General features: G+C 39.5%; 1 protein-coding gene across 5 annotated transcripts in view; it reads right to left on the reverse strand.

Moving 5' to 3' along the window:
- DLC1 (DLC1 Rho GTPase activating protein) overlaps positions 1 to 17,936 on the reverse strand; it is a 214,811-nt gene that overhangs the window by 13,656 nt on the left and 183,219 nt on the right. For all 5 annotated transcript variants that reach the window (XM_059469726.1, XM_059469727.1, XM_059469728.1 and 2 more), the window contains 3 exons: positions 11,620 to 11,691; positions 8,501 to 8,582; positions 1,564 to 1,627 (listed from right to left, as the gene is read on the reverse strand). In XM_059469726.1, the coding sequence (XP_059325709.1) occupies positions 1,564 to 1,627; positions 8,501 to 8,582; positions 11,620 to 11,691 (218 nt within the window). The remainder of the gene's footprint in view (positions 1 to 1,563; positions 1,628 to 8,500; positions 8,583 to 11,619; positions 11,692 to 17,936) is intronic.

Below are 17,936 nucleotides of genomic sequence, written 5' to 3' on the forward strand. Positions count from 1 at the left end.
TTTTACTTTTTTCTTTTTATAGGACATTTCATCGGCTCAGGAAAATATGTGAAATACTGTATTTATTTTTAAGACCAAATACACGAGACACAGAGCAAGCATCAATGTCTTTGCCTCCCAACTACTGCAAACTACTTTTGTCCACGACTCAGATGAAAACCCAAGAATTCTGGCTTCCTTATTAAAGTTTTCACCAGGAAAAAAGTAATCTGAAACTGCCAGTGGATAATAATGATGGTTTGGGGGTGAATGAGATTGATTGGAAGAAAAAAAGAAGTAATTTTAATTTGCAAAGAAGTCAGTGGAAACAAAGCAACATGTTTATGTCAGCAGAATTCTCCCCTAGTGTTAAAAAGCTTTACAAGCTAAGAATTGATTTTATTGACATCAATAACGAAAGGGAATAGGCCCCAAGTCTATCTGCCAGAACATGGGTGGTGAATGAAATTCAGGAAGGACTGAAACAAAAGCTAAAATCCAGACTCTGGAAGATCTGAGGTTTGGACCTGAAGTCAGGTCTGGTCTGACCTCTAATATCAACACTGATCATTCCACTGTTAACAAGGTCCAGGAAAAAGGATGAGAAATCTTCTGGTGGTCATAAATGGCAATCCAGCTGAATACCCCTACTTTTAAGGAGTTCCTACATATGCTGCCTCAGAGTGTTATCTTCTGGAGCTTGGATGCTCTTTCCAACATACCTCAAACAGATAGGGAAAGAGGGGATTAATTCCTGGTAAACAACCTCAGAGCATTTGTATGCATTCTTGTTAGGGGTAGGGCAGCATTGTATTGCCTTAACTCAGCCATCTTTATCTGCAGTTGTAATATCCCAGGGGACGGTATCAATTACTGATCCCTCTGAGGACACACACATAGTTTTAAGACAGCTATTGAGTGGTACCTTATTAGCAAGTTGGTACTACTTTACTGAAATTACAGTGGACGCTCTCTTACTTCTCACTCTGCTCCACAGGAATCCTGAAGATTCAGGAAACACTTAATTCCTGCTGAGCTCCCTGGAAACATGTAAACTTTCTGAAAAGGTAGCTGTTGTGTTCTGAAAATATACTGGAAAGGAACCAGTGTGCCTAATCCTTTCTTTTGCAGGCCAAACACAGTCCAACTGATCCTGTCTACATCACAATAAGATAATACAACTCCAAAGTGATGGCAGAGAACCAAAACTGAAGATGATGTCCAAGATGGTGGAGTAACATTAAGGTCAGCTCACTGTGGCCATCAAGCCTACTCTATAAAATCCTGCCTGAGTGCATGCAGTAGGTATCAACACCAACAACCTCACTGGCAGAGAAGTCCAGTGCCTTTCACACTGGAAGCAGCATCTCAGGGCAAAGTTTGCTAGACAACCTTTACACACTGCCAAGCTTTGCACTTTTCACTCAGTGAGAGCACAAAAAAAGATGTAAGCAGAATTTTTACTTTTTGCTGTGTCCTTGCCAGGTGTAATCCTAAACCAAATCTAAACAATCTGCTAGATTTTTTTTTTTTTTTAGTTTTATTAACACATAATGCTGTAATAGAAGAATTAAATGAACTTACCCTTTTCCTGTGGGGACTGATTTCTAGCTTCATCACTGCACATTTGTTTAAAGTATTCAAGCGCCTGCAAAGAGCAAAGGAAACCATATTAAGAGAATACTCCAGTGTTTTGACATAGGCTATTCCAGTTCAAAGCTTTTGTGAAGGCTGTCCCCAAACTGCTCTGCATACAAATAGCCACAAGCAGAGTTTCAATTAGAGCCCTAATTTACTTAACTATTAACCCATTACATTTGGCTGTACTCTAACTTCAGAGGGAGAGAAGGATGACTATTTGTCACAATTACCTGAACCCAAGTAAAGAGAAGTTAATGGAAACTTGGACTAAATTGAGAAGAACATCACATCCTACAAACTGTAATCATTACATTTGTTCTAAATAGCAGACATCTGAACCCTGAAACATTCAACCTTGACAGACTAAAAATAACAGAAAAGTCTTCCAGTTTGACACTGTAAACATGAGACCACATTAAAAAAGCATGCTGCTTTAAAATTGTACTTTATAAGCTGAAACTTCCCAGATGAAAACTTATTTTGCACTTACTAGATGTCTATTTTGCTTTTGAACAATGGTTATTTTCAATACAGTCCTGGGACCACTTGTCAGCTTAAAAAAAAAAAACTCAACCAGAACACAGACCCAATTTCTGCTTCCTACACTGAAAGTTTCTATCATATATAAAAATATTTTCTGGAAGGACTAAAATTTAAACAAAAATAAAATTTAAAAAAAAAAAGTTGCTGTAGCAGCAATAGCTAACCAGCCTCTCTGTAAAATGTGACAGCAGTCTGATAGATATCTTGAAGTACTGTATGAATACATATGAGCATTCCTCTATTCCTCAGTGAGCTAATCTGGTCATCTGGTAGGTATCCCTAAAACAACAAAAAAATTATCTTTCTTCTCCTCTCTTCCCCAGTCACTCAGAGCGCAGGACTGAGCACAAGCAATTCAAGCACAGCAAAAGCTGGTGCTGTTTGTGACACAGCTCCAAGGCAGGTTAGGCTCAGCTAAGTGCAGTCTGCCATGGTCTCCTGCCCTTCTCCACCTTCCCAAGAACTGTTCCAAGGACATGGTCCAACTAAAATCTGTGCTGGTAAAGTGTGGTTAGAGAACTGCCAGTGCTATGGCAAGGCAAAAGGAAGAAACAGGCTGGGCACAATGCAGAAGGCAGAAAAGCTGAAGCAGCAGCTTCATGGGAGTGATAGTTTAGCCCTGTGTCAATACTTCTGCTCATGAGGCCATACTGTGGGTTGGACGAGGACACTAACTGAGCTGAAAACCAATCTTTCAATATTTCTTGGAGTTGAATTTCCCCTGGGTCAGTACCCTGAGCTGCATGAAGAGCAGTGTGTGCAGGGAGGAGGCACAGGAGTAGGGCTGCCCCTTTCATTAAACTGGACCACAGCCCAAATTCAACAGAAGCAAAGCTGAGCTTTAAAAAGCCTAATTCATTCCAAAGGAAGTTGTGTAATTTTCACATACAAATTCATTTGAGCGAAGTGCAAAGAAGAGCCTGTATCTGCAGTTTTGAAAAACTAAAGAAGAAAAGAAATGCTGACATACCCTAGTGCTTCAAATTCATTTTCTTAGATTCATGAAACTTGTACTTGAATGTAGAAAATGTGTGCACAGGGAGAATTACTAGTTTCTTCTCTTTTCCCTTGCCTTTTATGCACAGGATTGGCTGCAGATGGTATTTACACAGGGCTTGATCCTGAAGCCATCAAAGAAAATGGGAAAGCTGCTACTGATGCTTTCGCTGCAGGTCATGAAGCAAAAAAGCAAAGGCAGTTTGATCTATAATTAGACCCAGCCACAACACAGCAGAGAAGAAGAGAAACAGGAAGAATTGCCATGGGTCAAATAGCAGGGCAGTGGCAGGTTAGAAAAGTTATCCAGATCTCTCTTTTTTATCCAGATTTCATCTATGCTCTGAATTTGGAAGGCAAAAAGCTCAGTCCTGCAGGCTGCAGCTGGTGGGTACATGCCCAAGCCCAGTGATTTCAGAGGAATTGTATTTATGGTGCGGGTGAGGGGTGAATGTCCCATCTACATGCTAGACACAAAACTGTTTGGTTTTTTTCAAGAGGCCACACAAGAATCAGAAAGCTGCCTCCCTCTCCGCTATAAACACATTCTCCTCTCAAAGTCTTGGACCTCAAGACCAGGAAATATTAAACTGGTTTCAGTTCTATGTTGTGTAATAATTTACAAATTTCACAGTGTTGCAACCTTTGACTTATGCAGAGAGAAGTTACCACTGAATCCCTGGATCAGGCTTTATCTAGCTCCAGCCTGTCTGACCACTAATAAAGACAATCTCTGATTTCACAAAGATTACATCCCCAGACTTCTCTCCTACTCAACTAAAACCCCTGAAATAGGTGGGAAAGGGTAGAGCAAAGACCTTTATTTTCACAGAGGGTATTTAAAAAAAAAATTCCTGGCACATACCTCACAAAAATTAGTACAAAGGCAAGATAAAGTAACCTCCAATGAGTGAGGTTAAATTCAATAGCAGTGAGGCAAATAAAGTCTCTGTTACATATTTGACATGGATGCATCTCAAAACCAGTTTCCTTTTTAAACTTTAAATGTTCTGCAGCAATTGCATCAGGCCTGCAACTTCCATTCCATACATCACGCATCCTGCTTCAACTTCTGCTCAAATTCAGGAATGCCAAGGTCCTTGAACTACACACCACTGAAAATACTCTACAATATGCAAAATTGCCTTCCAAACACATTAGTGTGTCTTAAAATCTAAGCTTACAGCTTGGTTTGTGAGGATGAGATTTACCTATACAACTGTCATTAACCTTCACATACATTTGCAATACCTTTTAAGCCTATAAGCATATGTCCATTTTCTACAGATCTTCTCAACAAATTGATGCTAGTTAATAAACCACAGTTTCCTCTTCTGGGTCTGCACCTTCTCCTTTGTAAACTCCACTCCCAGGTACAAGTTCACTTATCATTTCCTTCTTGACAGTCAGCAGACCTGCCTCATTCTTTAGGTCCATCTTACTCTGCCCAAACCTGTCCCAGTGACACCTTCCTGAAGAGCAGATGGGAGATGGAGGGATGGGGCAGGATTGCTGCAGACAGCAGTCACAGCCACTTCACTGCCTGGCTGGCTCAGTCTCCATTCCAGCTATGCCTCCTACCCTGGCCACTCTCTAGATGACCGTCTGGATGACAAGATAATATTCTTTCCCATCATTTAGAGAAATGTCTTTGAGTCAGCCCTATCTACACATCTTCACATCCAGATGTCATCTTACTCCCATGGAGCATTCTATCTCCAAGATATCACTCCTCTTCACTCTCCATGGACTCCTACCTCAGTTCTTATTCTCTTTCACCCCAGCTGCGCAAACCCCTTCCTCCTGAGGGTGACCAAGGCAGCAGGACCTGCCTCTCTGTCCTAGACCCCAAGTCAGTCCATATCAGCCCTGAGTGGCCATTACACAGCCTGAACCTGCTACACCCAAAACATGGGGCACTGGAGCTTCTCTCAGAAATGAGCAAATGATGCATTTTTATTAGTCTTCTCAGAAATGCCACACTAGTTTAGCCTGAACTTCTCTAAAGAGAGGCAGCCTGAACAGGACACTTACTATGAAAAACTGCAGTGTGAACAGCTAACTTCTAAATTAAAATGTGGGTTTATGACATGAAGTCTTTTTTAAACTAGGTACTAGTCAGTTCTATGTTTGGTATAACACCAGATAATTAATTATATTCTCATCAACAGAAGCTCTCACCCCATGCACCCAAATAAAGTAGTAGCAATGCACAATACTGGATTTATGCATTTTGAATTTGAGGAACTGTGTCTTCTACCTTTAAAGTTTAAAATATTTTCTTGATGGACTTAAATTCATAATTCCACTGATAAAGTCCAGCTCCATTATACATGTAACAAACAGTTACAATGGCCTTCTTGTCTCAGTGGACGGCCTCTACTTTGGCTCCTGGGCCTTGTCTCATGTTCTTCTGCAAAGGAGGTCAGCTCTCCACAGACCAAATGATACAAACACTGAATGCATTATAACCAATTTTGTGGATGAGAAGTCCTGATGATAAAAGATTTAAGAAACCTCTTGCATATATAGTGAAACAGATTCCTAGCCATGCATAACCAGATTTAAAAGGATTTCCATCATGGCTTGCTATGTATTTTGAATTTAGCAACAACCTCTAGGATAAGCATGTTTCAGTACTTAGTTTCATCAGCACATGATGCATCCAGTTATCCACTGGAGATGAATTCCCAGTCATTAATCTACATAATGTTTTATGAAACAAAGGCCAGCACTGGTTTGCATGGTCACTAAAGAAAGCATCCAAGAAAATTAAAACACAGTCATCACTCTTACATTATTAACCATACATTTAATGGTAAGATCACTAAATGACATCTCTTAACCATCTCTTACTGAGTGCCATATACTATCTCTGTAGTTCAAGACTCAACCCACTTTTCACTTGAAAATATTCCTTAAAAAACATAATGGGGTGGGTTAATGTTAACTTAATTTTCCTGCTTACATTAATAAGATTATTAAATAATAATTAACAATACTGTTCAGTTGTAAGCTATCATTTAAAGTGCTTCAAATCTAAAGAAGAAATCCCTGTCACTGTGATTTCTACAGTGTTTTTAAAACAATTGTTTCACATAAGTTATCAGAACAAAGTAATTAGAACTTCTGGGAGACCATGGCTATTACACAGAAAAGCAGAGTCTCAACACAGACCTCTTACTATTTTGTTACCATCCACTGTGTACAATGTTCACTTAGCTCTGTGCTGAAAGTGCAAATAACTCCCAAAGTATTCTGATTTTCAGTCAAGAAACAGCGATAGACTTACAGTTGTGAAACTGCTCAAAGCCTTTACTGAGTAAACCCCTTTACTGTTTATACACTGACTGTGGCATGAGTCAAAATAAACCCAGACTGCAGGCAGAAAGGCAGCATTCCAAACTATGTGCTTCTCCACAGTTTTTAATAAGCTTTGCAAAATTAAACACGGAGGTGTGGAAAAAAAATTCAAAGGTGGAAATGTTGTGATAATGAACTGCTTTTGGCTAACACACACGGTAAAAGGCCAAATTCAGACATCCGAGATGGGTAATTAAATTACTTCAATTTTATTTTGAGGTGGGATCTGAATGATTCTGGATATACTTCAGTGTCAGTTTAAAAGTTATTTTGTAAAAGCTAATTCTGACATACAAGCCACAGGCTTCAGAATTATACAGTTCAACCTTTAAAATCTTTGTCTCATAGAGATACGGAGTGCGTGTTGCTATTTTCATCACTGAGAAACAATCCACTACATTTTTTCCCTTGTATAATTAATTAATCCCAGGCTAAAAAGTATTCTTGGAGGAGAGCACCAAAAGCAAAATATTCTGGCCTGACTGTGTTTTGTTTTCCTGGTGAGGTAAGACCATCCTTCTGGGAATCAGCATTTATTTGCATTGCTATGCTTTCTGTTCAATGACTTCACAAGTTCCAGAGCACACAAACAAGTAGACCAACATATCATATTTAAATATCGATGGAATAGGTGTGCCACATTTGAGGAAGGCACATCTTGTATGAATTTAACATTAATGAGATTTTCCCCCTCCTAATGACTGGACAACAAATCTGTTTTCCTAGTTTGAAAATCCTGTAAATATTTCTGAAGAACTTTAAATTCCAATCCCTCTCTTTCCCTTCCAAGTATGGCAGTGATGGCATGAGAACACTATAAACTTAAAGCTGTTCTTAAAAGGGTTTTGTAATTCATTAGAATTACTGACATTTAGAGTTGCACACACCATGCATGCAGTATCCAAAAGCATTCATTTTGCAGGCAGTTTGGAAAGCTGCCATACTGAAGGACAGAGCCATAAACCTGCACTTATTTCTAGGCAAGAGGAGTTATGAGAAAGTTATGAGAAGATAAAGCTTTTTCTCGTTTGCCATTTAAGATTGTGGACTCGCACTAGAGGAGGTAACTGATGGATGGATTAATGTTAGATGATGTCAGATGGGGCCACTGTGATTGCTCTTAAGACCAAACTGGTAATGCTGAGGCTGTAGTTATGTAAAAAACACCCTGCCACACACCAGCAAGTCTTGCTCCCTCTTTTTCTCTACCTATGCCTTCTCCTTCTCCTGCTGGCTGTGGGGTCCTGCCCCATTTTTCACACCTACTGTGAACTTCATTATGTTTTTTTATTGATTTTATTTACTAACCCAGAAAAGGACTATCAAGACCCTTTCTGTGGGGTGAGCCAGTTGAACTGGTTTGTGGAAGGAGCCCATGAAGAACAAAGATGAGTTAATGTGAGCATGTGGCCGAGGGCAGAGCTGTCTTTGGAGTAGTGATAAAGTAACAGATTCCCTTACATTATCCCTTTCAGCCATGCCCAGGTTACAGGGCAATGCACTGAGGCCAGCATGAGGGTTTGTATATAGAGCTCTTTGTTTATACACACAGCATTTTGTTTGTATGCACAGCTGTCCACCAAGGTACGAAAGGAGAGTGATGGAGTGCAAAGCATTGCTTTGCTGATACTGCTTCCCAAACCCAGTTCCTGTGTGGGAATTGGTGCTGCAGTTGTACGTGCTGATGGCTATAGCCAGCACAGCTCTGCTTTCACATGCTCAACTTGGGAATTAGGAAAGAGCAAAGAAAGGGGAGTAATAAAAAAATATGCCTGTGAAATCCCTTTCACAAAGATTCCTGCCACCCTCCTCCCAACTTTCTTTTAAATAAGATCCCCAAACATTACTTAAACCAATAAGGTATTTTAATGAAAACCACATACTTTTGTGTGCTTTTTTTGGTTGTGCTTTTCCCAGGTGCTTTCTATTACACAGGAAGGGCTTGTTTCAGAATGCAGTGTGATTTTTATTCACCTACCTGCATAACGCCTCAATAGCATCTCTGTCCAGAAAGTCATGCTCTCTCTTGACTAGAGCAATGTCAATTGGAAAAAGGAGATCTGCAGGAAGAGAAACAGATCAAAAACCAAAGTGAGGCTTACTCCCAGTGACCTGTTTTTTCAAACAACTGCTCAGCTGCCTGCAGCTGAGCTCATCAATAAGCCAGTGATTGGTGCTTAGGTAAACACATGCTATCACCTCTAATGCCAGAGGTGCTTCCTTTTAATCTACAAATTTTTGTCACGCAGCCTTGATAACTGAGAGTTTATACACAGAATGGAGGAAAAATTATTAAAGCAGAGATGAAACAATGGGAGATGGAAAAAGGCAAATGCAAGCTTTCCTATCAGATATCAGAAGTATAAACTAATTCAGGCTAGATTTATTTAAAATAAATATGCAATCTCCATCAAAATACTAATATCTCACATGAAGAAAAAAGGCCAGTAAATGCCAAAACTCTGTGAAAGAATGAAAAAAAAAAAAAAAAAAAGCCTTGAATCTCCTTAGCTGTTAATCAAGCTATTTAAGTTTGACACTGTTTCATTAATGAGATATGGCTCAAAATGAAAGCAAGCCAAGCTGCCTGGACACCATACTGCCTCCTTTCCTTAGGAGATTATTTAGGTAAACAACTGGGAGAGTGAGGGGGAGGAAACAATGTTGGCAGAGAGCTGAAAATTTACTACAGCTCTGAAGCAGCAAACACATATATATCATTTACTGTACTCCACAGATTCCTTACTGTCATACAGGTCCTGATCTGGCATTCCTTGCACAGCTAAAACTCCCACCCAAAGCTGCTGGCTCTTCAGGGTGTGCACAGAAATACAAGGTCAATCTATGAGCAGACTGCTGCAGTTGCACACAATTTCCCTGATCCAAGTAATTGTCTATGAATTTTTAAATTTCTATAGAATAGGAAGAATGAACTGAAATGAGGAAAATAACAGATATTAATTTCTAGAAAGGTATTTTCTAACAGAAAATGAACTCTATGAATTTTATGAAATTAATTCATTTTCTATAGCAACAGAAATGAATTTTATGTCCTTATTTTCATAGCATCATACAATGTTTTGTGTTGGAACAACCTTAAAGTCTACTAGTTCCAAGCCCCCTGCTATGGAGAGGGATACCTTCCACTAGACCAGGTTTCTCTAAGACCCACCCAACCTTGCTTTGAACACTTTCAGGGACAGGCTATCCACAGCTTCCACAACTGTCTCAGAAATACAAATTAAAACATATTATGCAAAATGCTAGAAATTCTGTATTTTCTGCAGAAAACTGCAGTTTTAGCAAAGGAAATGGTAACTTCCATATAGGAAACTTCTCAGAACTCTTGTTCTGTACCCAATTGGTATAGTACAAAGCCTCCTTCACAGGCCTCCCCTTCACTGTTTTAAGTAGAAAATGCAAGTAAAGAGAGTGAGCACATTCATCCTGTGTTTTTCAGCAGTGCTGATGTAAGTTTTTCCACTGGCAAAGTCGTATCTTAAAATGTCCACAAGAGAACGTGTGAGAACTTCAGTGAGAGAGGTGACTTGAAAGAAGCTGATAGTCTGCATAAGACCCTTTTTTTAATGCTTAATCTATGCTATTGCTGGCTTTGTTGTTGCTGCTGCCAGGGGGCTTGCAAAGGACAATGGTATATTGTTTTTCAGTAAGGACAGCTGTCCTTTCAATGGGTATGACTGGCCCTGCTCTCACTCCTTCTCTCTCACCTCTGTGGTCCTTTTGATGTTAGGCAGGACATGCTGTCACAACAGAAACTTCATGTAGGTTTAGAATCTCTAGGTAGGGCAATGGTCCTACACAGGTAGGACATGTTTTCCGAATGCAAGTAATTTATTAGGGGATTTATGTCTCAGCATTATAAGATACCCACAAGCCCACCTATTCAGCTGTTTTGTCTCAGTTGTAACAAAAACTGGAAGTACAGTTCCAGCTCCATATACCAAGAAAATCTTGGCATCTCCATAAGCATAGAAAAAAAAAGAAGGAAAGAAAAAAGAAAAAATAAAAGGAAATTTAATTTCTGAACAGGCAAAGAAAAGTTTTGCCAAGTGCAGCTTTTGAAAGTGCTATTATCATCTCATATTGCAAATGCAGCTGCAAATCAAAGCTAAACAAGATCATTTTTCAAGAAGGTCAGCTCAGCATTTGCTGTAATTTTCAGCAGTTATTCACTGTAATAACGAACTTTCTATGCTCGTTCTTACAAGCAGCAGCTGGAGTTTGCTTCATAGAAATCAAGAGGCAGTAAAGAGTGCATAATAATTTCACTGTAGTGAAAGTAATTTAAAGTAGTGTGGGGGAAAATTCTGAACAATAATATAGATATATAAAAAGCATGTCATACTTTTAAAACAAACTTCTATATGCTACTCTGCATCAGAGCATAAGAACTGTATGCCAAACCTGCAGGTTTCTAGTAGGCTGGAGAGGCACTGAAGAAAACAGTTCTCATTGAGCAAAACCTTGTAAAAGCAGAGATACAAAATGAATGTATCCCAGAGAAGGACAAGTGACTGCAGGAGGCAGCCACTCCTCTGAGGAGCATCTGCACAACCACAGCTTGTATGTTCTTTTTCCCTTCATAGTAAGCCTATGCCTAACTTCAACTCAAACCATTCTGACTAAACACACAGGACTTGGGAATCATGAGGATACAGACATATCCATGCATATGCAGAATTTCCTACTACTGTTCCATTAGGAGAGCTGGCCAGTGGAGCTGCACACAGCTTTTGTATTTCTCCAAGACTGGGCTTGTAGCAGTGGCTGACTGTTCCTCTCTGTCTTAACCAGAGGGAACATACCACTGTGGTAACGTTTACATTTGTTCTATGATGATGGTTGGAAGATTCAGACTAAAACAGAAACGTGAAACAAATTCAAACTCCTGCATTCTTCAGAGTCTCATTGGGTTTGGTACATCTATGTGTGTTGTGGGTGGCAGAGAGCAGCCCAGTCCCTAAAAGTCATCTCATGTACTGGAACTTCAGTGGTGCCCCTGAATCTCATTCATTGGTGAATATTCCATCTTATTGTCCAAAAGTTGCTGGGGGAGGATTGAGTTCAGGTGCCTACCTTCATAAAGCTGCGCATACTGTGGGAACCCAGCAGCCCGCAGCCAGTCACAAGCTTCCTTGGCCTCGATTTCTGAAAGAGGACAGAAACAAATCCCCCTCTGGTTAGTGATCAGCAGAGAAAAAACCTCCTCTCCACCACTTCTACTATCCCCACTGCAAAATAAGCACAAAGGTTTCCAGAAACTTTGAACTGAGACCCACATTTGCTTATCCCAGTTTGCTTTTCTTCTATCGAACATATCTTAGATTCTAGAAAGCCACTAACGCTCAGCTGCTATTTATCAACAGCTCATCATTTTAGTGGTAAGAGAAACAGGCACTAATGAAAACTGCAGCAGTTATGGATTATCCTGTACAGTATTTACAGTATTTGTTAACACTAGAAAAAACAATCTGCAATCAACATGAGCAGTGCTTGTTCGGCAAATCTTTTGGTCCTCTTGGCACAACTCCTTTGTCTTGACAGAAATTCCTTGCAGAGCTCGCATTACTGTGCACTTTAACACCTTGTAGATAGTTCTGACAGACTCAAGTCCAAGAACAACTGACACACTGTACTGCAGCTTATTCAAGCACATATTTACTACCCAACAAGAACCTAGTTTCATTGGAAGTCTGTGAGGTATTTAAGACTTATTTGGTGTATTACAGGAAGGTTTCCCTCACACTGCCCGAAAGAGCATGCCACAGAATGAAATTATTCACACACATATATGTTACACAGAAAGAAAGGAGTATTAGTTTGTGAATAAATCACATACAAATTCATATGCTACTTAATACATGTAGAGATAAAGAATACGTTATCCTATTAGCTCAAACTAGGTAAATATAAAAGGTACCTAGGGTATTCTCCAAGTGTTAAAGAAATGGACTGGGCTAATTATGTTCTTCAAAAAATTCAATAAAGTGCTACTGGGAATTTAGTTTCCTGCTTAGAACTGATCAAATGAACAATGAGAAATCAGAAAGTATTACAGTTTGTCTGGCTTTCATTATACTCACTGTTCCTGATGGACCAGGAAACAAAAGCTTCATTATGCACAAGTCAGTACACAATTTTGCCACCTACTTGGAGAGGATACTATGGCTACCTGCTGCAGAAACCATGCACAAAGGGGCCTGCTCAGAATTGCTCCAAATACAGGTTACTGAATACAGGGCATTGAAAAGCCAAACACAGTGTAAGTAAAATATTACAAAATTTTGTCACGCTAAGAAATATTCCCAGTGAGATATAGGTGCATAAATTGGATGAAATGGCAGGAACATTTTAGCATCTCCAAAACGACGGCAACCCCCCTCTCATTTTCCAAATTGCTACAATTGTGTTAAAATATTTGTGCTTTGCCAGACTACTTTGATAAGACACATATCCAAACCAAGGGGTTAAGGTGAGCCAAAACACAACATTCCAGATAAATAAACATCTAAAAATCCACTCCTGTTGAAGTCAGGACAAGCAGGCATTTGTGCAACTTGTGTTTGCTTCACCTTTGGGTTATGGCACCACATGAGAACAAGCACGTACGGACATATTGACTTAGCTACTGATTAAGAAAAGGCATTTTTTAATTCCAATTGCAAAAAATTACAAAGTTTTGCTTAAATAGTATTTCAATTTCTGTATGCTAAGGAAATATGTGGAAAATTCAATAAAGAAAAAAATATTTGAAACTTGTATGGCTAAAGCAAGAACAAACAAGATGATAGATTAATACTTCACAAGCAATTAAAGTAGCAAAGCAAAAAATCTGCAACAAATTTTTAAGACTACTTAAAATAAAACACAATATCTTATAGGTTGCATTCTGCAAAAGTGCTTGGATTGAATGAGAATTTTGCTTGACTTAAAACCAGGAAAAAAATTATCCTAGATAACAAGCATTTGGCAAAAAATGCAGGGAGATGCTTGCAGTGCAATTGAAAAAAGTGTGAGATTCCTTACTACTACAGGCACTCTTCAATGTGTTTAAATATTTTTTCACAGGTCCTCTACTGAGCACCCCAGGTGTATGGCCTGCAAATTATTTCTAGAGCTAGAAAATTATGAATATGCATTCACTGGACTTTTTTTCACCATTCTCTACAAAGGCTTTGTGTATCTTTTCTGCAAATGTGCCAGGGATGTTGAAGTTACATTTTATGGGCACCCAGCTGTCACATGCCTTTGGGATTTTCACAGCGTATTTGCTTTCAAAATACCTTTGAGAATCCCCCAAGAAGTTTAGGCAATGAAACACCTGATTTTTTTCCTATCTGTCCACAAGAATTGCAGAGAACAATAAACCACAAGTGCACCTGTCCATCGATTAGGCTGTGTAAATGCCTAGGGTTGGGTACAAGACAGTGCTAAGTGTTTAAAAGCCATATTTGCCCCATTTTCATAGGGCAAGTTGCAAGTCCTGTTGCAAGTCCTGGAAGGGCAAAAGGTTGCAAGTCCTGTTGCAAGCCCTTGAAAGGGTGAAGGGTTGGGAGTACTCTCCTGAACAAGGGGCCAGGGAGTGCCCTGAGGCCAGGGCTCTCTCCATCTCATCTCCACCCACACACAGCTTGGTCAAGAGAAGGACATGATGGGTACTGGTGACAGAGTGGAGGTGGGACCTAAAAGAGTGGCTCCTTTTGTTCAACTCAGGTTGGCCAAACTCAGGATTCCTCCTAGACTGCACTCCTATGTGGTGTGACCAGACAAAGGGAAAGGTAACTTTTTAACCCAGCTTTCCTATTTGAACCTTGTTGGCTACTGATGAGCCAGCGTATGAACAAAACTGTGTATGTGTGTGAGATTCAGGCAGACCAAAACATAGTCAGAAGGAGAATCCAGCCCAAGGTACACTGAATAAGCTGCACAGAAAGCAGAGTACACTGAACAAGCTTCCTCACAATAAGAATACAAATTTAAACAGCTGAGAGCTTCTCTAGATAAAAAGTTCAATATTGCAGCTTAACTGGAATCTGTGTTTGAGAATAAAACACACTGGTTAAACCTGAGGTTCTGGCCAAATCATTTAAACTACCCTAGAGGAAGAAGCTCATTCCCACAGTTTCAAAATTCCAGCTTCCAACTCAGCAGCATTAGCCCTGGGACATTTGGTTTGCTAGCTGCCAGCTTCATTTCCAAGTGGACATGAGAATATTTATGTGCAAGTCCTTGTCATACTGATCAATGGCAATCAAGATAATAAGAGACAAAAGAAAGAAGAACAGGTCTTCCAAAATCAGACTTTCCAACTACTTCTAAAAACATTTAGAAGGGACAGAGCATTGAATAGCCTTTGTTCAGTATCCTAGGGGACACAGGTTACAGATAATTATCTGAGCTAGGAACTCACTGCATTTGCTTGGCTGGGGCCAGCTAATAGCCACAGGGAGGAGAGGAAACTTGCAGAGGAACTCTACACTGCTTTCCAACCTATTTTAGGAAAGTCCTACTTCAGCCACAATTTGCAAAGCAATTTCTGATGAAGACCTGGCAGCTGAACTGATAAGCTGCTGCAGGCAAAGGACTGGTCCCACTGCCTCCTTCCCACTCCATCCCTGCAGTGCCACTTCCTTTCTGAATCAAACATCCTTGCCAGTTAAAACCTTTACAATAAACTACCACTCAGCATACATTCCAAGCAAGAAATGTATGTGCAGCTTTTCAGACGCGCATCCTGTGCCCTCCCCCAGCAGCAGGAGGTTCTTGTATGAAAAACCGCTGGCAAGGAAGAAATTGTGCTATTATTTCTAAATGTCCTGATACAAAAAAATCAAAAAAAAAACCTCTTAGAAAGTAAAACAAAACAAATTTAAAAAACTCCACCCAAATCCCCCAAAACCCCAAAAACTACAATGAAGTCTTTATTCTTGGTGTCCTGTAAGCAAACAACACGCAAATGTGTTAAAGAGGAAACAGGAAATTTTTATTGGAACCAGCTTTATTTGTTAGTCTGTTTTACAAAGCAGTCCTCCATGCTCAAATCAAGGGTAGCAGTTCCTTTTGTGTATGGTTGGGAGCCATTAGTCCTTATTTACCCACTTCCAGAGGGATTAGGAGAACTCAATTCTTCCCCAGAGTAGTAAATGAAAATGGAAAAGTCTAACTTCCCTTTTTGTTAAACTTTGGGTAATCTTGGTTCCTGGCCTGGTAAGTTTGCAAGTTTAGACCTTCAGAGTAAAAATATCTCAATTAACACCTTGTTTGAAACTGCTGTTGCAGAAGGGAGAACTGTAAGATGTCTATAGTCTTTTGTTTAATGATACCTTCTCTCCCATAGAAAAGAAAATCCACACAGTGATACTGCAATAACATTATTTCAGAAAAAAAATCACCATAGCAGTCCAGTTAAGACAGCAACAACATTTACTTTCATTCTTCTTTTTCACTTCCATGAAATAACATGCAATTTAAACACTATCTCTTTCAGGGTCTTCAGGACAAGGTGCAAAGCAGATGTATCTTTGTACAGTCATGCATTGACTCAATTTTCACCTAAGTGCTAAACATCTTATGAACAGTTTTTCCAAGCAGATGGTTTCCTCTTGCCTCAACTCAGCCACCTTTACAATCATATTAGCACCTCCACACATCAGTTCTACCCATCTCACCTTTTGGCTCTGTTAAGAGAGCAGCTCGTAAAAATCTGTAGTGAGACTGGTAAAATCAGCACTGTCAAAATCAAATTTAAGAAAAAAATGGGCTTCCCTTCTGAAGGTTCACTTCAATGTCCTATGTAACAACTGGGTTTTTTTGAGCTTCTTAATTGCATCTTGGTCTTAATTTTAAAGTAAGTTATTCTAGTTGAAATTCACTATTTGACTTTTTTTTCAGAAGAGAAAAAAAAACTTGTAGAAATTGAATATAAAATTATCTTCCTGAATTAGCTTGCTGGAGAGGCTCTCACATACAGTGCAGAGAATGATTCCAGACTTTCATGAAAGCTGGAGATGAGCACACTATCTCCTTACTTCAATGTCTAAAACTCCATAATCTATCTGCATATTTGCTGAGGCACAGAGGAGCACATGGAGCACAGAAAGCACAAAGGATTCTTCCCCATCCAGGACTGATGGTCCAGTTTAATGGCTGCAAATGGCTGGCACGCTCTTTTTCTGTCTATATCAGAAATTACCTCTCCCTGTCACGTCCCTCTGAAACTTCTGGTGCTTTGCAAAATTTCTGTTCAACTCAAAAGCACTGTCCTAAGCTACTAAGAAACTTGAGATCATTCAGGATCATTTTTTAAGACCAGCTGTGGTATATGTGAGAAATACTCTTCTCTGGATAGAATTCCACTGCCCAAGTACAAGCAATCATTTTTCCTAGTGCTTGAATTGCATCCCTGACATGTGAATTGTGGTCCCAACATTAGACCTGATCAGACTACCCAACCACTCAGTCTATAGATACATGAACACAGATGTGAAATCTGAGACAAACCGGGGAAATAACTGCACTGTGGCAGCTGTCTACAAATGAGCAGTGCAGGCATTGAAAATGATAAATCATCTCTGTGTAATGTCATATGCCTGCAGTCCTTTAAAGTTGGGACAGTATGACTGACTTCCTAAGAGTAAGCCTGTTATGTGTCCAGGGCCACAGATGGCTTTCACTTTGAAGATATGCGACTGTTGCTTGAAAATAATTAAATTCCTTCTCATATGCCTGCTTTTTCTCAAACTTATATCGTTTAATATTCCTTAGGCAGTATCATTAACTTAGTACTCCACACCTTTCAAGAAAGCAGCACATAGCAAGGACTAAAGAAAGCAAAAATATAATTAGTGAAGAATGGCATTTTATAAGGATAATGCACTCAAACACAAACTTGGGAAGTTTGTCAATAAATGTTCAACCAGTAAAAATGACAGCATTCTAAAAATCCCATTAAAAGCTCTTGCCAAATTTCTAACACACTTGGAATTTCTTCTACTTCTAGGAGAACCATCTAATAATATACAACTGTTCTAGAATACCAGTCTGACACATTCAGTCCATGAAGGATGCATTTCTAGAAGAACCAGTGAGATCAAGAGAACATAAAGCACAGCTTTTGAACTCGTTATGAGCTTGCTGGTTTTGAAGAGAAAGCTAACCACCTTCCCAAGAGAGTAACTTTTCTCCTTTCACCTTTAAAGTGCAAGTTACATTTTGCATTTGCAGCTGCCTTTTTTGATGCGCTCCTCTATTTCACTGTGCTTCAATTTACCTTCTACAGTCAAATGATACATGCTGTGACCTCCACTTACTGCTGCCTGCCTCAGCAATCAAGTTGAGCCAGTATGGATGCATGTGCAATTTTAAGAAACTATCTCTTATTAAAAACTTTCAGA

Source organism: Ammospiza nelsoni, chromosome 4, assembly GCF_027579445.1.
Source record: "Ammospiza nelsoni isolate bAmmNel1 chromosome 4, bAmmNel1.pri, whole genome shotgun sequence".
NCBI lineage: Eukaryota > Metazoa > Chordata > Aves > Passeriformes > Passerellidae > Ammospiza > Ammospiza nelsoni.